Here is a 20,675-nt window from a genome sequence, read left to right as displayed (position 1 = left end):
AGACACAGGGAGCGAGAACTGAACCAAGTCCTGCTGCTGCTTCAGGACGATGTCTCCCATTGTGCACGTCAGCTGCTCTCCTCCTCTCTGTGGCACTGACATGGTGTAGATGTTGTGTGTTAGACTTTGTAAGTGATTACAATGCACTAGATACTAGAGAGACAATTTAAGAATGTACACAGTATACCATGTGGAAGCATCACTTTTTGTGTAAATCTCTAGACCTTAGTTTTCAGTCCTGACCTGTGTCTGTAAAGCTACTAGTGGAGGGTGATTTTACATGTAATTTTCTTTGTTTCTTTTTTCTGTCAGTTATGTGCCAATCAGTGCTATCCACAATATTAATGTAAGGATTTTACATCTCCATGTTACTCAGCTTCAGTCATCAAATTATGTTATTTAGTGATATTTTTGATCATCCGTAACTTGACTCAGACCTGAAATAATGGCATATGTGGGAAGAACTTTCCAGATGGAATCCTCTTACCCATTCTCGCTCATCTTTTATTGGGGGATAGTTAATTGTATTTGGGAGTTCACTAGGAGAAGTTAATTTTTAATGACTGTGTCTATCTGAAATAAATTTATTTTGAAAGTATAAGTATAGATAAATTTCTAAAGTGTTATTTTTTCCTCCCAAAGTTATTTCTAAAGTATTATTTATCAACTGAAAGTTTAACTCTGATGTGCTATTATTTCCTTGAGTTGATTATACTTCTTCTTTTTTTTAAGGTAAAGTGCAAGTTAAGAGTTCAGACATACAAGTTGGAGACCTCATCATAGTGGAAAAGGTTGATGCATTTTTAATATATTTTAGACATGTATATGCCAGTTATTAACATTTAGCCTGATTGCAAGTAACTTTTGAATCTGAAGGAAATTGTGTGAGACATGTATTTTAAATCTTAACATCTTTGTGTAAGGTTTGATATATGTGAAGAAAAAAATATAGGTTTTTGTATAGTCTGTTTTGCTAAAGTACATTTCAGTGTGTGTAGGTAGTCATATTTTGTCTAAAATAAGACATGTTAACTGTTTATTGTTGCATTGTCAGAATTATATCTTTTGACCAAAGAATTGTATTAGTTAGAACCTATTTATAATGGAATATGTTTCAGTTTCTAGAGGTTCCTTTTACAGACAGATGTATTATATGTAATTATTGGATATTAATTCTTATGGCTTAAAAACTTAACGAGGGAAAGGTAAATGGAAACAAAAGAGGATTAGAAAGTAAAAGTTTAGGTCAATGTAGGAAGAAGCCATTTTAAAAACCCCACAGTGGTCAGAGGTGGCCGTCGACAGGCTGCTACTGGCCCGGAGTCTGGAGGCCTGGGCTGCCTGCCTTTGCGGAGAAGCATTTCTGCCCGCATAGCCTTCCTGAGTAATGGTGACTGAGGGCATAGTCTTTTTGTTTTTCCTTTTTTAAGGCTCTAGAACAACATTTTAAAGAATATAGAATGAGAGGTTTTCATAAGGCCTCTTACAGAGGAGTGTGAGCCCCTGGTACCAGCTGATATCCACATGGGAACCCATGGGAACATACCCAGCCTGAGCCGCCTCGTGGGGAGGTTTAGTGAGAGCCTTCTTCCTCAGGAGGAAAGTGGTCTTCATCTCATTGCAGTAATCTGTACACAGAGAATGCTTTGGGCTGTGTTTGTCAGATTTTACAGAAAGGAGAAAATTAAACATACTGATTTGCAACTTATTTACATAGTGTTCAGTTATATGGATACTGTAAGTTACTAACTTTTGATCCATTGTTAGATTTTGGATGGTTTCCCTTTTCTGCTGTGAGAAGTGCTATAATGAACATTCTGGTACGTACATCCTTGCAGGACTCTATAGGATAAATGCTGACAAGAGGGATGGCTGAGCCATATGTTAGTCATAAAAATTTTGATGCAATTTTTAAGGAACACCAACATTTGTTTTCTCAGGTTTCTGTGGTCAGGAATCTGGGTGCAGCCTAGCTGCACCTCCTGGCTCTGGGTCCCCCTTAAGGCTCTCAGTCAAGTTGTGTCAAGGTGTCAGCCCAGTAGCCATCACCTCCAAGTTCCACGGGGGTGGAGCTGATGCCAGTCTCACTCTTGGGGTTGTTGGCAGGACTTGGTGCCTCTTTGGACTCAGGGCCTCAGTTCTATGAGCTTTTGGCCTGAGGCCACCCTCATTCCTGGCCACATGGGCCTCTCCACCGGGCAGCCCACCACCAGCCTGCCAGCAGGAGGGGGAAAGAGAGAGTGTGAGTGCCAGCAGAAGGGTTGCACAGTCTCCGAGACCTAGACTCCAGAGTGATGCCTCATCACCTTTTGTTTTCCTCTTGACTTTTAGGAGGATGTCTCGTGTTTGTTGTGTTGAAGGTTAGGATAGAATCTCTCTTTGTGAATCAAATGAGTACTGTTTGGCCTTTTCATTCTTTCATCTCTTATTTCCTCCTTAACTCTCCTATTTACCCTTTTTTCCCCTACCTCTGCTGTTTAGTTTGACGTAGCAGTACGCTCACCTTCCTGTCTTCCCTCAGTCCCCCCATTTTTACTGAGTAACAGGTGCACCCTTCTTGGCCATCTCATTAGTCATACAGGTAGATGTGAAAGAGAGATCCACATCTGTGTCTGGGTGTTCCTCTTCAGTGTCTCTCTGGCCTCACAGGTGTCTTCTCCATCAGTAAGAAAGATTGGTGAGTGACATAGGCCTCTGTAGACATCCAGGTAAAGGTTTTCCTTTGATGTGGAGCTGCACCTCTTTGTGTTTGTTTGTCATTTCAGTGTCCAGTGGATAGCACGTTGTGGATGACACACCAGTGTTACATATATGTGAGCATGTGTGTGGTATCCTGTGCTACTCTGAAATTTAAAGATTTGGTAGCAGAGCTAGAGGGAAGACTTCTAAAATGTTTTCACTAGCCTTAAGGAAGCACTGCTGCATACTAAAAAATAGGGGTGGCACCACTTACCTGATTTAGTTTTTTGTATTGCCAATTGTACTTTCATTTTCATATAAAAAATTTTCATATATTTTACTCTCCTGGAAAACATTGAGTATTCTGAAGTTTGATAACATAATTTCCAGTAACTACTGGGAAATGACAAATTTTTAGTAGTAGATTCATGGTATTTGTCAAACCAATTTTGTGATTTTTGTAGTGATAAAAGATTTTTTTCTTGCCAGTTGATATAATCATCATAAGGAAATAGCAGAGATCTGGTAGCAAATGGCTTTGTCCTTCTACTTTTTATTTAAGAATTCTGGGAATACTTATCACTAACCAGAAAAGCTATTTCTCTTTTATTTGACCATATTCCTATTTATAAATTAGTGTTTGGACATTTCCATGGTGGATTTTATGTTATAGGATAGTTGTAATTTTTTATCTTAACATGGAATTAAAATTAGTACATCGATATTCATTTTATGGGTATTTGAAAGAATAATGCTCACCAGCTTTGGCTCAGTGTTATATAGACGTCAGTAGCCGCAGAACGTGGGCGAGCAGCAGCCTGGGACAGAGAGTGGAAAGAGGATGGAGCGGCCTTCAGGGTTCACTGCATCCGGGTTTAAGCTCCTAGTTCTCCAGCTTCAAATTCAGCCTAGGAGAAGTGTGTCTTTGACATGTACCTGGAAATTGGGAGGGTAGGGCCGTTCAGAGTCGAGGTCAGAGGATCCTTTATGCATGCAAGGTGAAGCAAGAAATTCCAAAGATTATCTCCCAGCTTAATAAGGAAACCTGAGCAGTATCTGAATTCTTAGACAGATGTATGTATCAAAATCTCAGCAAGGTTTTTTCTTCGTTTGTTTGTTTTGTTTTTAAAGACAAAATAAGATTTTTCTAAAACTAATTTGGCAAGGCACAGGCCCTAACATAGCAAAAACAACCTTGACAAGGAGAATAAAGTGAAAAGAGTCACTCTCCTATTGTTAAGGCATACTTCCTACTATATTAATTAACATAGGGCAGAAGAAGGGTAGAAACAAAGATAATGAAACATCAATGGAGAACCGAGCAATAGACCCACCCAAATATGCTCAAGTGATTTTTGACAAAGTGCAAAAGCAATTAAAATGGAGGATGGATAGCCTTTCAACAAAACAGGCTGGAACTATTGGACATCCATGGGTAAAAAATGAACCATAATCTAAATGTCACACCTTATATAGATATTAAATCAAAGTGGACCAGGGACTTAAATATATAATGTAAAACTGTAAAACTTTTAGAATAAAACAGGAGAAAATATTTAGACTCTAGTGTAGGAAAATAGTTTTTAGACTTGGCACCAAAAGCACAATGCATATAAGGGTGAAATAGATAGATTGCATCATTAAAATGAAAAATTTGTGCTTTGTGAAAGAACATGTGAATATGGTGGAAAAACAGACTGGGAGAAAATATTTGTAAACCATATATCCACAAAGATTTGTATCTAGAATATGTAAAAACTCTTAATACTCAACAGTAAAAAAAAAATATCAAGTTAGAAAATGGGCAAAAAAAATAAAGAAACATTTAGCCAAAGAAGACATACAGGTAGAAAATAAGCATATGAAACGATATTCAACATCATTAGTTATCTGGAAATGCAAATGAAAATACAGTGAAATATCACTACACATATAGCAGAATGGCTACAATGAAAAATGATGACAGCACGAATGCTGGCAGTGACGTGAAGACAGTGGATCACTCATACAATTCATGTGGGGATATCAAATGTTACAGCTATTCTGGAAAATCATTAGACAGTCTGTTAAAAAACTAGGTATACAACTGTCATTTGACCCAGCAGTTGAACTTTTGGACCTTTATCACAGGTAAATATTAATTTAGATTGGCACAAAAGCCTGAAAATGAATGTTTATACCTGCATTATTCATGATAGCCAAAAATCAGAAACAGTTCAGATATCCTGAATGGGTCATGGTCAGAGAAACTGCTGTACATTATCCCATGGTAATTTCATGTTAAGAAAACACAGGCCTCTGCTCCTGTATTGCTCAGAGTCTTGAGAGGAGGGAAGAATAGAAAGTATCCAATAATTATTTTGAAGTTTCTAGTTTATTTATTAATGCCTCATAGAAAGTAAGACAGGATAAGGGAATAAAGGGTAATGGTCTAAAATTAAAATTAAGAAAAAATTCCATGTATGATAGTATCAAAGGAATAAAATACTTATAAATAAAATCATTGTTAAGAATAAACTTAACAAAAGAACAAAACTTGTAAAACATTGTTAAAACACAGTAAAGAAGACCTGGATAAACAGAATGACGTCCCATGTTCATGGATTAGAAGTATTCATATGTTAAAATGGCAATACTCCCAAACTGATCTACAGATTCAGTGCTGTCCCTCTTAACATCCCAGCTGACTTCTTTGCAGAAATTGACAAGCTGATTCTAAAATTCATATGGAAATACAAGAGATTCAGAATAGCCAAAGCCGTTTTTAAAAATGTGAACAAAATTGGCGTATTCACACTTCTCCATTTCAGAACTTTTTACAAAGTTAACGTTAATCAGGACAGTATAGACTTGGCATAAATTAAACGTTGAGAGTCCAGAAATAAAGCCTTAAATTTCTGATTAATAGATTTTCAACAAGGGTGCCTAGAAAATTCAGTGGGATGGGGCTGTGTTTGGGTGGGTGCTTATTTTTGACCCAATACTGATTATGAGAGTCTTCATTTTGTTGTGTGCAGCTGTAATTCATTCATTCTGTGGTTACATAGTATGCCTTTTATCCCTTCTGCTGTTGGTGGATATTTGGGTTGCTTCTAAGTTTTGCCTGTGAGGAATGATACCCCTGAGTCATACTTGACCATGTCTTTTGGCTCACACGTGCACACATTGCTGCTGCATGTGTACTGAGGAGTGGGCTTGTTGGATTTTGGGGTGAGTGTGTGTGTTGCACTTGAGTACTTACTGCAGATGATTTTGCAAAGTGATGTATCAAATTATACTCAGATCAGCAGTGAGTAAGAGTTCCCATTCCTTCATGTTTGCCAACACTTGGCGTTGCCAGCCTTTTAAATTTACCATTTCCAGATTATACATTATGGTTGTGGTTTTAATGTGCATTTCTGTAAAGACTAACAAAGTTGGACACCTCTTCATATGATTTTGGATATCTTTCTTATTTGGGAAAAGCCGTGAGAATCTCTTGCTGTTTTTCTTCAGAGTTATCCTTTCTTAACAGTTTGCAGGCCTTCAAGTATTCTGGATGGGAGTCCTTTATTAGTTTTATGTTGTGAATATCTTTTCTTTACTCGTGTGCTTTGTGGAACAGAGATGCTTAATTTTAATGAAGTCAACCTTATTAATCTTTTCATCTGTAATAAGTTTTTTTTTTAATTTGTGGTGGTAAGGGGAAGGAGTCTTGTTTAAGAAATCTCTTCCTACCAAAAAATCATGAAAATATTCTTCTATATTATCTTTTAGGTTTTATTGTTTTGACTTTGACATTTTAAAAAATTTTATTTATTTATTTTTAAATTTTTGGCTGCGTTAGGTCTTTGTTGCAGTGAGCGGGGGCTACTCTTCATCGTGGTGTGCGGACTTCTCATTGCGGTGGCTTCTCTTGTAGCGGAGCACGGGCTCTAGGCGCCCAGGCTTCAGTAGTTGTGGCACATGGGCTCAGTAGTTGTGGCTTGCAGGCTCTAGAGCACAGGCTCTGTAGCTGTGGCGCACCGGCTTAGTTGCTCCGTGGCATGTGGGATCTTCCCGGACCAGGGCTCGAACCCGTGTCCCCTGCATTGGCAGGCGGATTCTTAACCACTGTGCCACCACGGAAGTCTCTGACTTTGACACTTAGAATTATAATTCGTTTGGAATAGATTTTCGTGTTTCGATTGAAGTAGAGGCCAGGTATTATCTCTTCTCATCGCCCATGGGTATCTAGTTTTCTCAGCACTGTTTATTGAAAAGATGTCTGCAGTGCCAACTTTCTCATAAATCTGGTGTCCACAGATGTGTGGGCCGACTTCTGGATTCTCTGCTTTTACGTTAATATAATCATCCATCTTAGTGGAATACCATCTTGTCTTAATTACTCTATTTTAATATTTAGTTTTGTTATGTTGTACAGACAACTGTCCATGTTGTTTCTTACACTTGTCTAGTCATTCTTGGCCTTTGCATTTCCCTGTAAATATTAGGAATATCTTGTCATTTCCCCCCAGAAAACATTTTAAGATTTTGATTGGGTCAGTGTATGCGCACTTTACATCTTTGCAATACCGTATATTCTAATTTCAGAACATGGTGTTTTCTATTTCCTTAGGCTTCATTTAATTTCTTTCAGTAATGTTTTACAGTTTTTTGTTTAGAGGACTTGCCCATCTTTTACCAGTTTTATTCTAGTGCTAGTTTTTTCTTATTACTGAAATGGACATATTTAAAGAAATATTTACCTTCTTGCTGTTTGTTACTGGTATGTATGGTTTTGTTTTTTGTGTCATTAATTTTGCTCTTATATTTGTTTACATCCTTGTACTTTCTTCGGGATTTATTGGCTGGGTTTTTTTTTCCTGCTTTCAAATGGATATTTAGTCCTTTGTATATTTTTAGCCTCCCTTTTCTGTTGTATGCAGTTTAATCATGTATATTTTCCTCTTATCATTTTCCTGACTTCGGCTGTGTTCCACACATGATATGTTGATATGTTGAGTTTTTATTACCATTTCATTAACAATGTTTTCTAGTTTCCATTGTGATTTCCCCCTTCACCTAAAGGTTCTTTAGATCTTAACAATTGCCTAAAGAAATGTTAGAAATTATTTTATGTGAGAGCTCTATTCTACAGCATATCTTCTTTCAGCTTTAACAACTTATGTTTGTTTTTGTTGCTTGCTGACTGACAAGTAGTTCATTTCTTTACTGTGTGTAGGTAAATCTTTACTTAGGTCTTAAAGAATATAAATAATTCATGAAACTATGTGAAGTATTCTTGTTATAATTATATTTTTCTTTTAGTTTGTACCGCTTTCCCAACTAATTAATTAATGCTAATTATTAGTAATACTAATTAATACTAATTATTGTTGGTAATACTAATTAATACTAATATTAGTAACAGTGATTAAATAAATGTATGAATAGTGACCTTTGAGTTTTTCTCCTTTTCTGCTCTGTAAAAAGAATGTCTCCTCAGATATGTGGGGTTTCGCTTGCTCGGTTGTACACTCACTCTTTCACCCAGCTTTTCGTAAGTGTCTCGTTTTCGATACACCCTGGTCTGTGTCAGCTGTTGGAAGAACACTGTCCTCACTTCCCAGGTCACTTAGCCTGACAGGGGGGACACAATCTTTTCATGAGGCAGTAACTAGTATACTGTACGTGTGAGCTGAGGTGCAACAGAGGCCACAGAAATGGCAATATGTAACATTTTTCAGGAAATGGAGTAGTTTTCAGGTCATCACTAAATGCCACTTACATGGTTCATTGATGCGGAAAAAAAACTTAGAGATCTAACTAAAATATGAATTAAAATATTCATTTTTATTATACAAATTATGAATGTTAATTGTTTCAGCATAGAGTTGACATATAACATTATTTTAGTTGTTTTTAGGAGCCATTTCTCCTTTGGAATGGAATTGTGTTAATTTGTAAACTTGCATATAGATAATTAATATTTTATATTACTCTGCAGAATCAAAGAATTCCATCGGACATGGTATTTCTTAGGACATCAGAAAAAGCAGGTATTTTTACTTTTATTTATATTGCTGATGATTGGTATTTTGGCAGTTTAATTTTCATTTTGAAAGATAAAAGTTAAATTTATTCTTGTAAGAATTTTTCTTTGAATGATAATATATTGAATTCATTAATTTCTAAATCACATTTAACTGTTTATGTTTAAAACAATGATTTTACTGTATAATATGTTGCTTTAAAATATATCCTTTCCTATATCAAGTGAATGTTTTCATTCAAATCCATTTTGATATCTAAATAGATGGTGATGTTCCTCAAAACTTGATTGCTATTCTGCATTTGCAGTTTTATTTCTCATTCAGCAAACATTTATTTAGCACTTACTATGTGCCAGGTGCTACCTGTTGCTTAGAATACAAAAGAGAGTAAAACCGAGTTGCTCTCTTCAAAGAGCTCCTCATGATCTACTTATTTATGGAAGTACACACATTGACAATTAGCAATACTCTGATTGTATAGATAGTATAAATATTAAAAGACATGTGGAGGGCTTCGCTGGTCGCGCAGTGGTTAAGAATCCTCCTGCCAATGCAGGGGACACGGGTTCGAGCCCTGGTGTGGGAAGAGCCCACATGCCGTGGAGCAACTAAGCCCGTGAGCCACAACTACTGAGCCTGTGCTCTAGAGCCCGCGATCCACAACTGCTGAGCCTGCGCGCCACAACTACTGAGCCCGCGCGCCACAACTAGTGAGCCCACGTGCCACAACTACTGAGCCCGCGTGCCACAGCTACTGAAGCCTGTGCGCCTAGAGCCCGTGCTCCGCAACAAGAGAAGCCACCGCAGTGAGAAGCCCGCACACCACAACGAAGAGTAGCCCCCGCTTGCCACAACTAGAGAAAGCCCACGCGCAGCAACGAAGACCCAATGCAGCCAAAAATAAATAAATAAACAAACAAATAAATAAATAAAAGACGTGGGGGTAATGGGAGGGAACAGACAATTTGCCTAGGTGAGTTGAAATGGGCTTCACAGAAAAAATGATACTTATATGTCCAGAGCTTTAAACAATAAGAAGAAGGTGCACAAGGGGTAATGAGAAGGAAGCCTCATGTGGTCAAGGAGAAAAAATCCATTGGTTGGAGATCAGGAAACCTAAAATCTAGTCTGCTTTGACCAATTTCTAATTATATGACCTAGCCACGCGGTCATACATTTTCATCATCTCTAAAATGATGAGAGGTTTGTCAAGTAACATCCAAAGTTCCTTCTGCCTTATATTTCTGACTTTGTTGCATAAATGAGCAATATTTTTATGGGAAGCTCAGCATATGTATTATTATTTGTAGCATGAAAACTCTAGAAAGGACATGGTTAAAATTTAGAGTTGTTGACTTAGTTTTTTCTCCATTTATAAACAGTGGGGTTTTTTTGTATTTTTTAAAATATTTATTTATTTGGCTGTGCCGGGTCTTATTTGCGGCATGCGGGATCTTCATTGCCACATGCGAGGTCTTAGTTGTGGCACGCGGGATCTAGTTCCCTGACCAGGGGTCGAACCCAGGCCCCCTGTGTTGGGAGCGAGGAGTCTTAACCACTGGACCACCAGCAAAGTCCCTAAACAGCGTTCTTTTAAAAGGACATTTTAAGTCATGAGAGAGAAGAAAAATGTTTTCTCTTTTCACCAACTGTAGTTATGATTATTTACATCCTAAGATGAGGCTGCCATTAACAGAAGAATTCAGTTGCACCTAATCATCAAGTGGCCTCTGTGCACTTGATACCTTTACTTTATTGTGTGCTCTTTAATGGGTGGTTTTGTTTTTCCCATGGGGTGGAGACTGGAGAACTACTTTTCCAGCCCATTTCCCTTTCCTGTCCAGTTAGATGGGGCCATGCCCTGAGGTGTGGCCGAAGGAGGGTGGCTGAAGGTCACGTGTACCACTTCCAGCCTCGGCTTTCCCTGTACTGGCTCTGCGTCCATGACCAGGGCAACCTTGGAAGCTGCCTGTTGAAGGTGGCGGAGCTTCCCTCAGTTTAGGGTCCTTATGACTGTGTGGGACAGACTCCCCTCCCATTCTGTCGCCAAGTGGACTCTGTATGACAGAGAGGTAGTATTAAGTGCCAGAGCTGCAAGGTTTATCTTTTACAAACAGCTAGTGTTCCCTTAACACCTGCAGAGCTGTGGCAGGCACTTAGAACTCTGCCTTTGCCTTCCCTTCTTGCTTGTACAGAGCCTCAGGGTCAGCCAGGTGTGAGAGATTCGGGCCTCTCAGGGCATTGTGTGCGGCCCCGCACTGGCAGGCGGCCTTCTAGACTCTCGGCAATATGATAGAGCTTTTGCTCCTTGTTATCTGATTTTTCAGCTTTTCTTTTAAATTTTTTTGGTCAGCTTGTTGTTTACCCCAGCTTTAACCACCACCTAAGGTAGCTGTGACATTAAACAATTGCCACTGTTTGTTTTTGACAAACATTCCAGGGAAAACGCATTCTCAGTGAATGAGCTGTGGGTTGAGTCAAATCCAGACAAACCCGACCTGGTCAGGTGGTTACAGTTGTCTGGGCATGGGGTTTGGGGAGTCCCAGCCCTGGTTTGTTCCCCTCAGTGGCTACCAGACCGCTGGTTTTCTCAGCTACTGTGGAGTTTGACTGGGGGCAGGGTACTGGAAAAGGCAAGAGTCAAAACACCACACATCTCACTCACAGCTAGATTTAGCCGTGTTTCTTGAATAAATGCACCTGGGATTGTTGCAAGTCTTTGATTATTTTCCAGAGTTTTGAAAAAGTTGCTTTAGACAATTTTTGCTTATGTTCTCGTTACAGTTATGGAGGAATGGGTTTTCAGAGATTTTTACACTGCCATCCCTACTTATTTATGATTTCTTTGGCTTTGTTTGCAAATGTATTCAGTATAATGAATAACAAAAAGTTTGCATTTGGGAGATACTTTTTTTTTTCTTTTTTGGCTGCACCACTGGGCATGTGGAATCTTAGTTTCCCGACCAGGGATTGAACCCGTGCGCCCTACACCGGAAGCACAGATTCTTAACCACCGGACTGCCAGGGAAATCCCAGGAGATGCTTTTATATTTAGTTGCCCTTGTAGTGATCATGGTAGGAATATAGGTACGATTAAGAATATTATGCTCAATGTGGATATGGCTTTAGGTAATTAACTTAAAAGAAATAGAGTATACAGATTATGTTAGGAGATAAAATGTGAACAAAATCCATCTCTTTAAAGCTGGAAGATTGTTAGAAATGTCCATTTTTCAGAGGAAGAATCTGAGGGCTAGTAAATGCTTTGCTGAAGTTTTAGAAATTGTTCTTCAGCCACCATATCATTGTTATGGCGTAATAAGATAGCAAAACGTGAAGAGAATATTAGAGCATTAGGCAAGTGAGATACTCTCACATGTGCCAACTACAGATAAATAACGTTATATCCAAATTGATTATGTTTTAAAAATTTTTTTTTCCTCAAATTTTGCTTTGTATTCTATGTTGTAGGGACAGTTTCTCTCTGTAGGGTAATGATATTTAATATTTTGGAGGTCATGGATCTTTCTGAGAATCTTAAGAATTATCACTTTGTTCCTCAGAAAAAAGTACATAATATACATGTATGCTAAATTTTTATTATTTAACATATTCCTGGAAGATTATTAATGGCTCCAAGTTTAGGACCTTACTGTCATCTGTTTTGACCTGTGGTTCTATTATATTCCTCAGTTTTATGATTTTTTTCTGTCAAATTTAAATTGTTAAAACACTTACTGTTACCCTTATGGAGATACTAAAATGTCAGATTACTGTTTCATGATATTTTTCTTCTCTTTATAAAATGGACCAGACAGCTTCCCAGCTGTATAAAATGTGTCATAACACTGCTTTCAATCAAGGATTCTTAGCTTTAGAAATTCTGTTTGTGTGACTTTACATAATTATTTAAGGTTTTAAATTAAAGCCTTGTTTTTAAACGTACATGTTTAGAATTTTTTGTGTATCTGCTAACACTGTTAATATTACTTTATTATTTTTCAGTTTCAGTTCAGAAAACCCTGATAATACATTGTCTGTTATAGTAAGAATCTCTAAACCATAGCCAGTATGAAAGTCTTAAATCTACGCAGCGTGTTAAGTTTGGACAATAGCCACTGGGCGTTTGTCAGTACAGCTCAGTGAGTCTCTTTGTGGCATCATATTGACTGTGTATTAATACAGGGTATTCTATTGGGCCGTCAGTTGATTGTTTAGAATGTAAATGAAGCTGTTGATGGATCTGGTGACTGATGGCTTAAATTCCAATTAATCAATTGCTTCATCAGTTTCTTAATTCAGATCAAATATCTCCTGAATGCACACAATTCTTTTAGTGGTATTAAGAGAAATTAATGCTTTAGAACTAATTTTCATCAATCTCTTATAAATGCCAATATCTTTTTCACTTGTCTCCTAAGTGATGACATTATCGTTTAAGTGTTTGGGACATATTACCATAGCTCAGCTGTCACTTGTTAGTGGGCGAGGGGTAGGTAAATGGCACTGTACTCATCCACATTCTCTCTGTGGTGCTATTCATCTTGCCACCAGCTTAAAAATTTCATGCAGAGTCATTAAGTCATATAAATGATTTAGAAATTAAGTTTAATGGCAAACGATCTGGTGTTATATATGCAAAGTCAATGTCTATTTTTCTTTTCTTGGGCACATACTGTAGCCTGTCTCTTTCAGACGTATTGGATTTGTGAGCTGTTGCAGGCAGTCTGCTAATATTACAGGGTAACTTATTACGACATATGACAGACTCATGTGCCCTGTCTCTCAGTGTCCCATCAATTACTTTATCACCACTTGATGCGGCTCTCCTAGGTGACATATACACGAGTTGATCTTCATTTGATTGTCATTAAACCTGTCCTTTGCTGTCAACTCTTGTCAATTATACCAAATAAAATCAAGTATTCATAAGAAGTCAGTAATAGGATATAAGCAGACCAATTTAATAATTCATTTTTACCAAGCCTTAACTGACATCAGTTGTAGCTAGTGCTTGCTGTTAAAAAATTACTAGATATACTTCGTGTAAGACAAGTCAAGTTGGCCATACTTCTGATTTTGCTGCAGTTCATTCCCTCTCTCTGTCTTTCTGTCTCTCTCTTTAAATCATATCAGTTACTGTGAGCCTAGTAATGTAATTGTACTTGAAGATAAGTAATATGTCAGTTTCCTCTAAATTTTAAAAATAACGTGTAATTATTTAACATGAGGCATATCCTTTTACTTTTAAGAAAGGCAAGTATATTGTTTCCAGTGTTTAACAAGTTTACAGACATCTAGATAAGGTATTAGTTTCACTTTTAGAAACACAAAATGTTTGAAATTTAAGAGACTGTAGATATTCTCACCTTTTCTTATTTTCTATGTTAGAAAGCAAACCTGGAGCAGAGCTGTTGGCATTGATGTCTCAAAGTATGTGTCATACGGAATCTAGAATCCAATCCCTTTTAAGTTGCTTTTATACTTTATAAAACAGACACATACAGATATATATATAACCATGCATATATTTAAGAGGAAAAAAAAATCAATCTTGAGAAAAAGGTTTAAGTGTAAAATAATGGGTACTGCAAATTTCCTTGTACTCCTTTTTAGTTGAAACCAATTATTTTCCTTATCATAAATCTTTTGAAAAATAATACATAACAAAATTTATTTACATAACTAGATATATTTTTCAAAGTGCATGAAATCAGATGAAGGTCTCATACATATATGTTCAGTTGATAAAATAGGTGATTGAAAAATCTTTTCTTAGCTCTCCATCTTATTATGTCTTACAGAAGTGACTTAACCTGTATGAATCTCCTAGATTCATATTGGCGACACTAATGCCTGTGGCATCGGTAGTTAAAAGGATTAAATGTACTTGGTTAAGGAATCAGTGGGGCGCATTTCAGATACTGAATTGCTGGTGGCTGTAATTAGTTGAAAGTGCACTGGCTCCAAGAGAAAAGTATTTGGTATTTACGCAGAGTAAGAGAGCAAGGAAATGCTTACAGATGTGCGGGGGTCCATTTCTTCTAGGGGTGGATGTGGATTTGCACGGACCCATTTTAGTTTTAGAACATTGTGCAAAAGGTGCACTGGACTAAGCTGTGTAAAGGTGTGTTCTTACGTAGCTACCTTAGCTAGTTCCCCAAATTTGAGAAGTCATTAGCTAAGTAATTAATAAGTTCCCGGTGTATACCATTCGCTGGCAGATTTTAACAGATTTTCCTCTAAATTTTATACCACCGCTCCAAAGTAAGTCTTATTTTTTCCCCTGTGCACATGAAAACCTTAATAAGGTGAAGTAACTGGACAGCGGCATCAGTGGGTGGATTATTAGGTAGTACTCAGCCCAAGGCCAGCTCTTCCCACGGCTACACCAGCTTTTAATTTTTGAATTAAGGCGCCTGGAGCCGGGGGCCTTGCCTTCAGTACTGTTGACGTTTGGGGCCTGGTGTTCCTCTGTTGTGGTGGCTTGTCTCTGCACTGCAGGCTGTTGAGCAGTGTTTTTGGCCTCGACTCCCCGGGTGCCAGGAGCACCCTCCCAGCCCCCACCCCTGGCGCCTATTGTGAAAACCAACAGTCTCCAGATGCTTCCTGGGGGCAAAATCGCCCCTGGTTGAAAATCACTAGAGGATTGTTTCATTCACGAAAATCCCTAAAATAAATCTTAAGTATTCAGTTGTATATCTTTTGAAAGTAATTGTTTTAATATTCTTCAGAGATCTCTCTTGGTAAGAAGAGATTGATTCTGTGGAATTTTAGCCGTGACCTACCCCAGCTCCATGTGAAGGAAGCGTCTACTCTAGGCCAGTGTAGCTGAGAAATCAGGGGCTCCGTCTCCCTGCAGCTGCCAGGCGAAGGCCAGGGCCTCACCCTGGAGGAGTGCCCACCCGTCTAATGCTTCTGTTTTGCGGTAGTGATCGCTCCTGAAAGCTGACCTGGCGTACGGCAGCCTCTTCCTCTGGATAGAAGGGAAAAGGCCATGAGACAAGTTACTGATGAAATTAGCTGCTGACGTGGAGAGGACGTGCAGTGTGAGCTCTACTGCAGGACCGCGTTTGCAGTCAGCTGTTCACCAGAGCGGCACTGGCGCTGAGCTGCGCGGTCAGCAGTCTAATTCTACATGGAATTGGTGGATGGGGCAAACACGGATAGACGGGGGAAGGGGAGCTCGGAAGTACAGACATGAGAAAAGTGCGGTGGAAAGTGGTCTCCGTCTTTGCAGATGTTCAAATATAAATTTAAATATGAATTTCTGTAGTGCAGTTTCAGTTATTTGCAGTGTTCTTTTCCTGCAAAGAAAACAGTTTGTATAATACGTTTGGTGTATATTTTCTGTGTTAATCTGAATGTTTCTAAAAATTTTTTTTTATTTTGCACTTTATTTTTTTAAGTTCACAAAAAAAGTGAGAAGGCGGTACCGAGATTTCCAGTCCGCCCCCTGCCCTCACACCTGCGTAGCTTCCCTCATCATCACATCCCCCACCAGATGATGCATTTGTTGCAGTTGATGGACTGACACTGACACATCGTCCTCACCCACATTCCATAGTTGACATGAAAATTCACTCTTGGTGTAGTACATTCTATGGGTTTTGGCAAATGTATAATGGCATCCATCCATCATTATATATATCATACAGAGGATTTTCACTGTCCTAGAAGTTTTCTGTGCTCTGCCTATTTACCTCTACCCCCAACTCCATCCTGGGCAGCCACAGGTCTCTTTAGTGTCTCCATGGTTTTTTTCTTTTCCAGAATGTCATGTAGTTGGAACCACATAGTATGCAGCCTTTTCAGATTGGTTTCTTTCACTTAGTGATAAACATTTGACGTTCCTTCTTATCTTTTCATGACTTGATAGCTCATTTCATTGTGTTGCTGAATAATTCTCCATTGTCTGGATTTACCATAGTTGATCCATTCACCTACTGAAGGACATTTGGTTGCTTCCAAGTTTTGGCAATTATGAATAAAGCTCGTATAAAATCTGCATGCAGGATTTTGTGTGGACATGAGTTCCCCAGCTCTTTTGGGTAAATGGCAAGGAGTGCGATTGCTGGATTGTATAGTAAGATTATGTTTAGCTTTGTAAGAAACCACCAAACTGTCTTCCGAAGTGGCTGCACCATTTTGCATCCCCACCAGCCATGAGGAGATTTCCCGTTGCTCCGCATCCCCGCACGCCTTGGTGTTGTCAGTGTTCTGGACTTTGGACATTCTCGTAGGTGTGGAGTGGTGTCTCGTTGTTTTACCTTACATTTCCCTGATGATGTGATGTGGAGTATATTTTCATATGCTTATTTGCCATCTCTGTATCTTCTTTGTTCTGGTTTGGGCCACGTTTTAACTGGATTGTTTTCTTATTGTTGAGTTTTAAGAGTTCCTTGTATATTTTGGATAACAGCCCTTTATCAGATGTGTCTTTTGCAAATATTTTCTCCCAGTCTGTGCCTTGTTTTCTAATTCTCTTGCTGATATGTTTGCAGAACAGAAGTTTTAAATTTTAATGAAGTCCAATTTATCAGTTGTTGTTGTTTTTTTTTAAATGGATCACGTCTTTGGTGTTGTATCTAAAAAGGCACCGCCATACCCAAGGTCATCTAGGTTTTCTCCTAGGTTATCTTCTAGGACTGTTATAGTTTTGCATTTTACATTTAGGTCTGTGATCCATTTTGAGTTAATTTTTTATGAAGGGTGTAGGTCTGTGACTAGATTCATTTCTTTTGTGTGTGGATGTCTGTTCCATCACTATTTGTTGAAAAGGCTATCTTTGCTCAATAGTATTGCCTTTGCTAGTTTGTCAAAGATGACTTGACTATATTTATGGAGTTCTATTTAAAGGTTCTCTATATTCTGTTCCCTTCATCTGTCTCCTCTTTCATCAGTACCACACTGTCTCGATTACTGTAGCATTATAGTAATTTTTTTTCAAGGTTGGTGAATGGTTTTACTTTTGAAATGAGTTTATTTTTTTTCTTTTTTACTGTGTTCAAACACACGTAACATAAAATACAGATAACCCCCAGCCCTGGTGCCACCGTTCTACTTTCTGTCTATGAATTGGACACTCTTAAGACCCTCATGTAACTGGATTCATACAGTATTTGTCTTTCTGTGACTGGCTTATTTCACTGAGTGTAATGTCCTAAAGGTTCATCCATGTTGTAGCATATTGTAAAATTTCTGTCCTTTTTAAGTCTGAATAATACTTCATTGTATGTATATACAACATTTCCCTTATCTATTCATCTATCAGTGGACACTTGGGTTACTTCCGTGTTTTATTTATTGTGAATAATACGGCTATGAACATGAGTGCACAAATGTCTCTTTCAGACCTTGCTTTCAGTTCTTTTGGGCCTACACCCAGAAGTGGAATTGCTAGGTCATATGGTAATTCTTTAAAAAACTTTTTTAGAAACTGCTGTACTGTTTTGCATTGAATATCTTTTTCCATCCTTTCACTTCCAACTTTTTTGTATCTTTGTATCTAAAGTGAGTCTCTTGTAGACAGCATGTGGTTGGATCATGTCTTTGTCCATTCTGCCAATCTCTGTCTTTGATAGGAGTCTGAATAATATTTACCTATTTACATTTAAAGTAATTGCTGATAAGGAGCAACTTCTTTCATTGTGCAGTTTGTTTTCCATACGCCTTATAGCTCTTTTTTTTTTTTTTTGTCCTTCATTTCCTACATTACTGTCTTTTCTGGTTGATATTTCATAGTAAAATGTTTAAATTCCTTTCTCATTCCCTCTTGTGTATATTCTAAAGCTATTTTTTGTGGTTGCCATGGGAATGACATTTAATATCCTAAAGGTAAAAAACTCTAATTTGAATTGATACCAACTTAACTTCAATAACATATAGGAACCCTGCTCCTTTATAGTTCTATCCCCTTCCTTTCAGTTGTTGATGTCACAGAATTACATCTTCATACACTGTGTTCCCCAGACATAAACTGATAATTATTTTAAATGCATTAACCTCTTAAATTATGTAGAAAACAAGATTAGAAGTTACAAACCAAAGTTACGGTAATTCTGGCTTTTAGACTAATAATTTTTTTCTCTAAATTTATTAATCTCTTAAGTCGTGTAGAAAAAGTGCAGTTCAAACCATTCTTACAATAACACTAGCTTTTATAATTGCCGTGCATTGATAGCCTTTATTGAGATCTTTGTTTGTCCACACAGCTTCGAGCTACTGTCTGCCGGCCTTTCACTTCACCTACCAGATTGCCTTGAGCGCTCCTTGCAGGCAGGTCCGGTGGTCTCAGCTTCCTCAGCTTCTGTTTACTTGACAGTGTCTTCATTTCTCCCTCACAGTCAAAGGGCAGTTTTGCTGGATTTAAGATATTTGCTTGACAGTTTTTTTCTTTTAGCACTTTGAGTTGATTGGTTCACTGCCTTCTGGCTTCCATAGAAATGCCAATCTCTTTCTGATGAGAAATCTGGTGGTTATCTTACTGAGGATCCCTTGTATATGATGATTCTCTTTTCTCTTGCAGTTTTCAAGATTCTCTTTGTCTTTTTGAAAGTTTGATTATAATGTGTCTTGGTGTGGGTCTGTGTGAGTTCATATTACAGGCATACTTCAGAGATATTGCAAGTTTGGCTCCAGACCATGGCAATAGAGTGAATATCACAATAAAGAGAGTCACACAAATTTTTTGGTTTCCTGGTGCATGTAAAAGTTATGTTTACACTATACTTCAGTCTATTAAGTGTGCAGTAGCATTATGTCTAAAAAAAAGTACGACCTTAATTAAAAAATACAAAACAAAAACAATAATTTTTGTTTTTGTAGTAACAATTTTACTACAATAGTAAAATCAAAGAACAATGATCACAGATCATCGTAACAAATGTAACAAAAATAAAAAGTTTGAAATATTACAAGAATTACCAAAATGTGACAAAGAGATGCAAATAGAACAAATGCTCTTGGCAAAAATGGCCCTGATAGACTTGCTTGATGCAGGGTTGCCACACACTTCCAATCTGTAAAAAAACATAACGTCTGCAAAGTGCGACAGAAGAACGTATGTCTGTGCTTGGATTTTGTTGGGGTCCTTGGGAGTTTAAATTCATGTCTTTCATCAAACCTGGGAAGTTTTCAGCCATTATTCAGATATTCTCTCTGTTCCTTCTTCTCTGTCTTGTCCTTCTGGGTCTCCCACAGTGCGTATGTTGATCCACGTGACGGTGTCCTATGGGTCCATTTGTCTCTGTTCACTTTTTTCCCATCTTTTTCCTTCTGTTCCTCAGGTTGGATCACTTCCATTGTCCTCTCTTCAGGTTTGCTAATTCTTTGCTATGCCTGCTCAAATCTGCCTTTGACTCCCTCTAGTGAAATTTCCATTGCCCTTGAATTTCTCTTTCATTTCTTTTTGGGTTTTCTCTCTCTTTATCGATATCTCCATTTTGTTCATACATTGTTTTCTTGACTTTCTCCGCATCTTTCTTTAGTTCTTTGAGCATCTTTTTAGGCAGTTGCTTTAAAGTCTTTGTCTAGTAGAACTACCGTCAGGTCTTTTTTGAGGACAGTCTCTGTTGATTAAGTTTTTTCCATTAAGTTGGCCATACTCTCCTGCTTTTGTTTTTATTTTTGTTTTTTTTTTTGAACACTGGACATTTCATTCTAATAATGTGGTACCTCTGGAGCTTGTCCCCCAGCGGTGGGACAGCTGGAGACTCTATGATAATAGTAATGGCATTGGAGTGAAACTCCTCAAGTACTGGAGCTCATTCAGCACACACAAACACACACACACACGCACACACACACACACACACATGCACGCACGCACACATGGCTAATTGGTCTCCTTCTGAGGATGGCAGGGCACCAGTTCATTGCCTTGAAATGTGGGTAAATAACAACATGAGTCAGTGCTTTCTTATAGGAACTTTTCCACCAGGTGAGCCAACCGGATCCAAAGAGCAGAAGCCTCTCCTTTTA

At 38.1% G+C, this 20,675-nt stretch overlaps 1 protein-coding gene across 9 annotated transcripts in view; it reads left to right on the top strand.

The window, feature by feature from the left end:
• Positions 1-20,675, top strand: part of ATP9B (ATPase phospholipid transporting 9B (putative)) — a 229,667-nt gene that overhangs the window by 55,146 nt on the left and 153,846 nt on the right. For 7 of the 9 annotated variants that reach the window (XM_082355629.1, XM_082355621.1, XM_082355622.1 and 4 more), the window contains 3 exons: positions 733-791; positions 8,648-8,699; positions 14,085-14,126. In XM_082355629.1, coding sequence (XP_082211755.1) covers positions 733-791; positions 8,648-8,699; positions 14,085-14,126 — 153 coding nt within the window. The remainder of the gene's footprint in view (positions 1-732; positions 792-8,647; positions 8,700-14,084; positions 14,127-20,675) is intronic. The other 2 variants (XM_082355623.1, XM_082355624.1) reach the window with 1 other exon arrangement.

The sequence above is a fragment of the Balaenoptera borealis genome (genome assembly GCF_965194805.1).
Source record: "Balaenoptera borealis genome assembly, chromosome: 14".
NCBI classification, from domain to species: domain Eukaryota; kingdom Metazoa; phylum Chordata; class Mammalia; order Artiodactyla; family Balaenopteridae; genus Balaenoptera; species Balaenoptera borealis.
The sequence above is the reverse complement of the archived record's forward strand: the minus strand, read 5'-3'. Positions and strand labels throughout refer to the sequence as shown.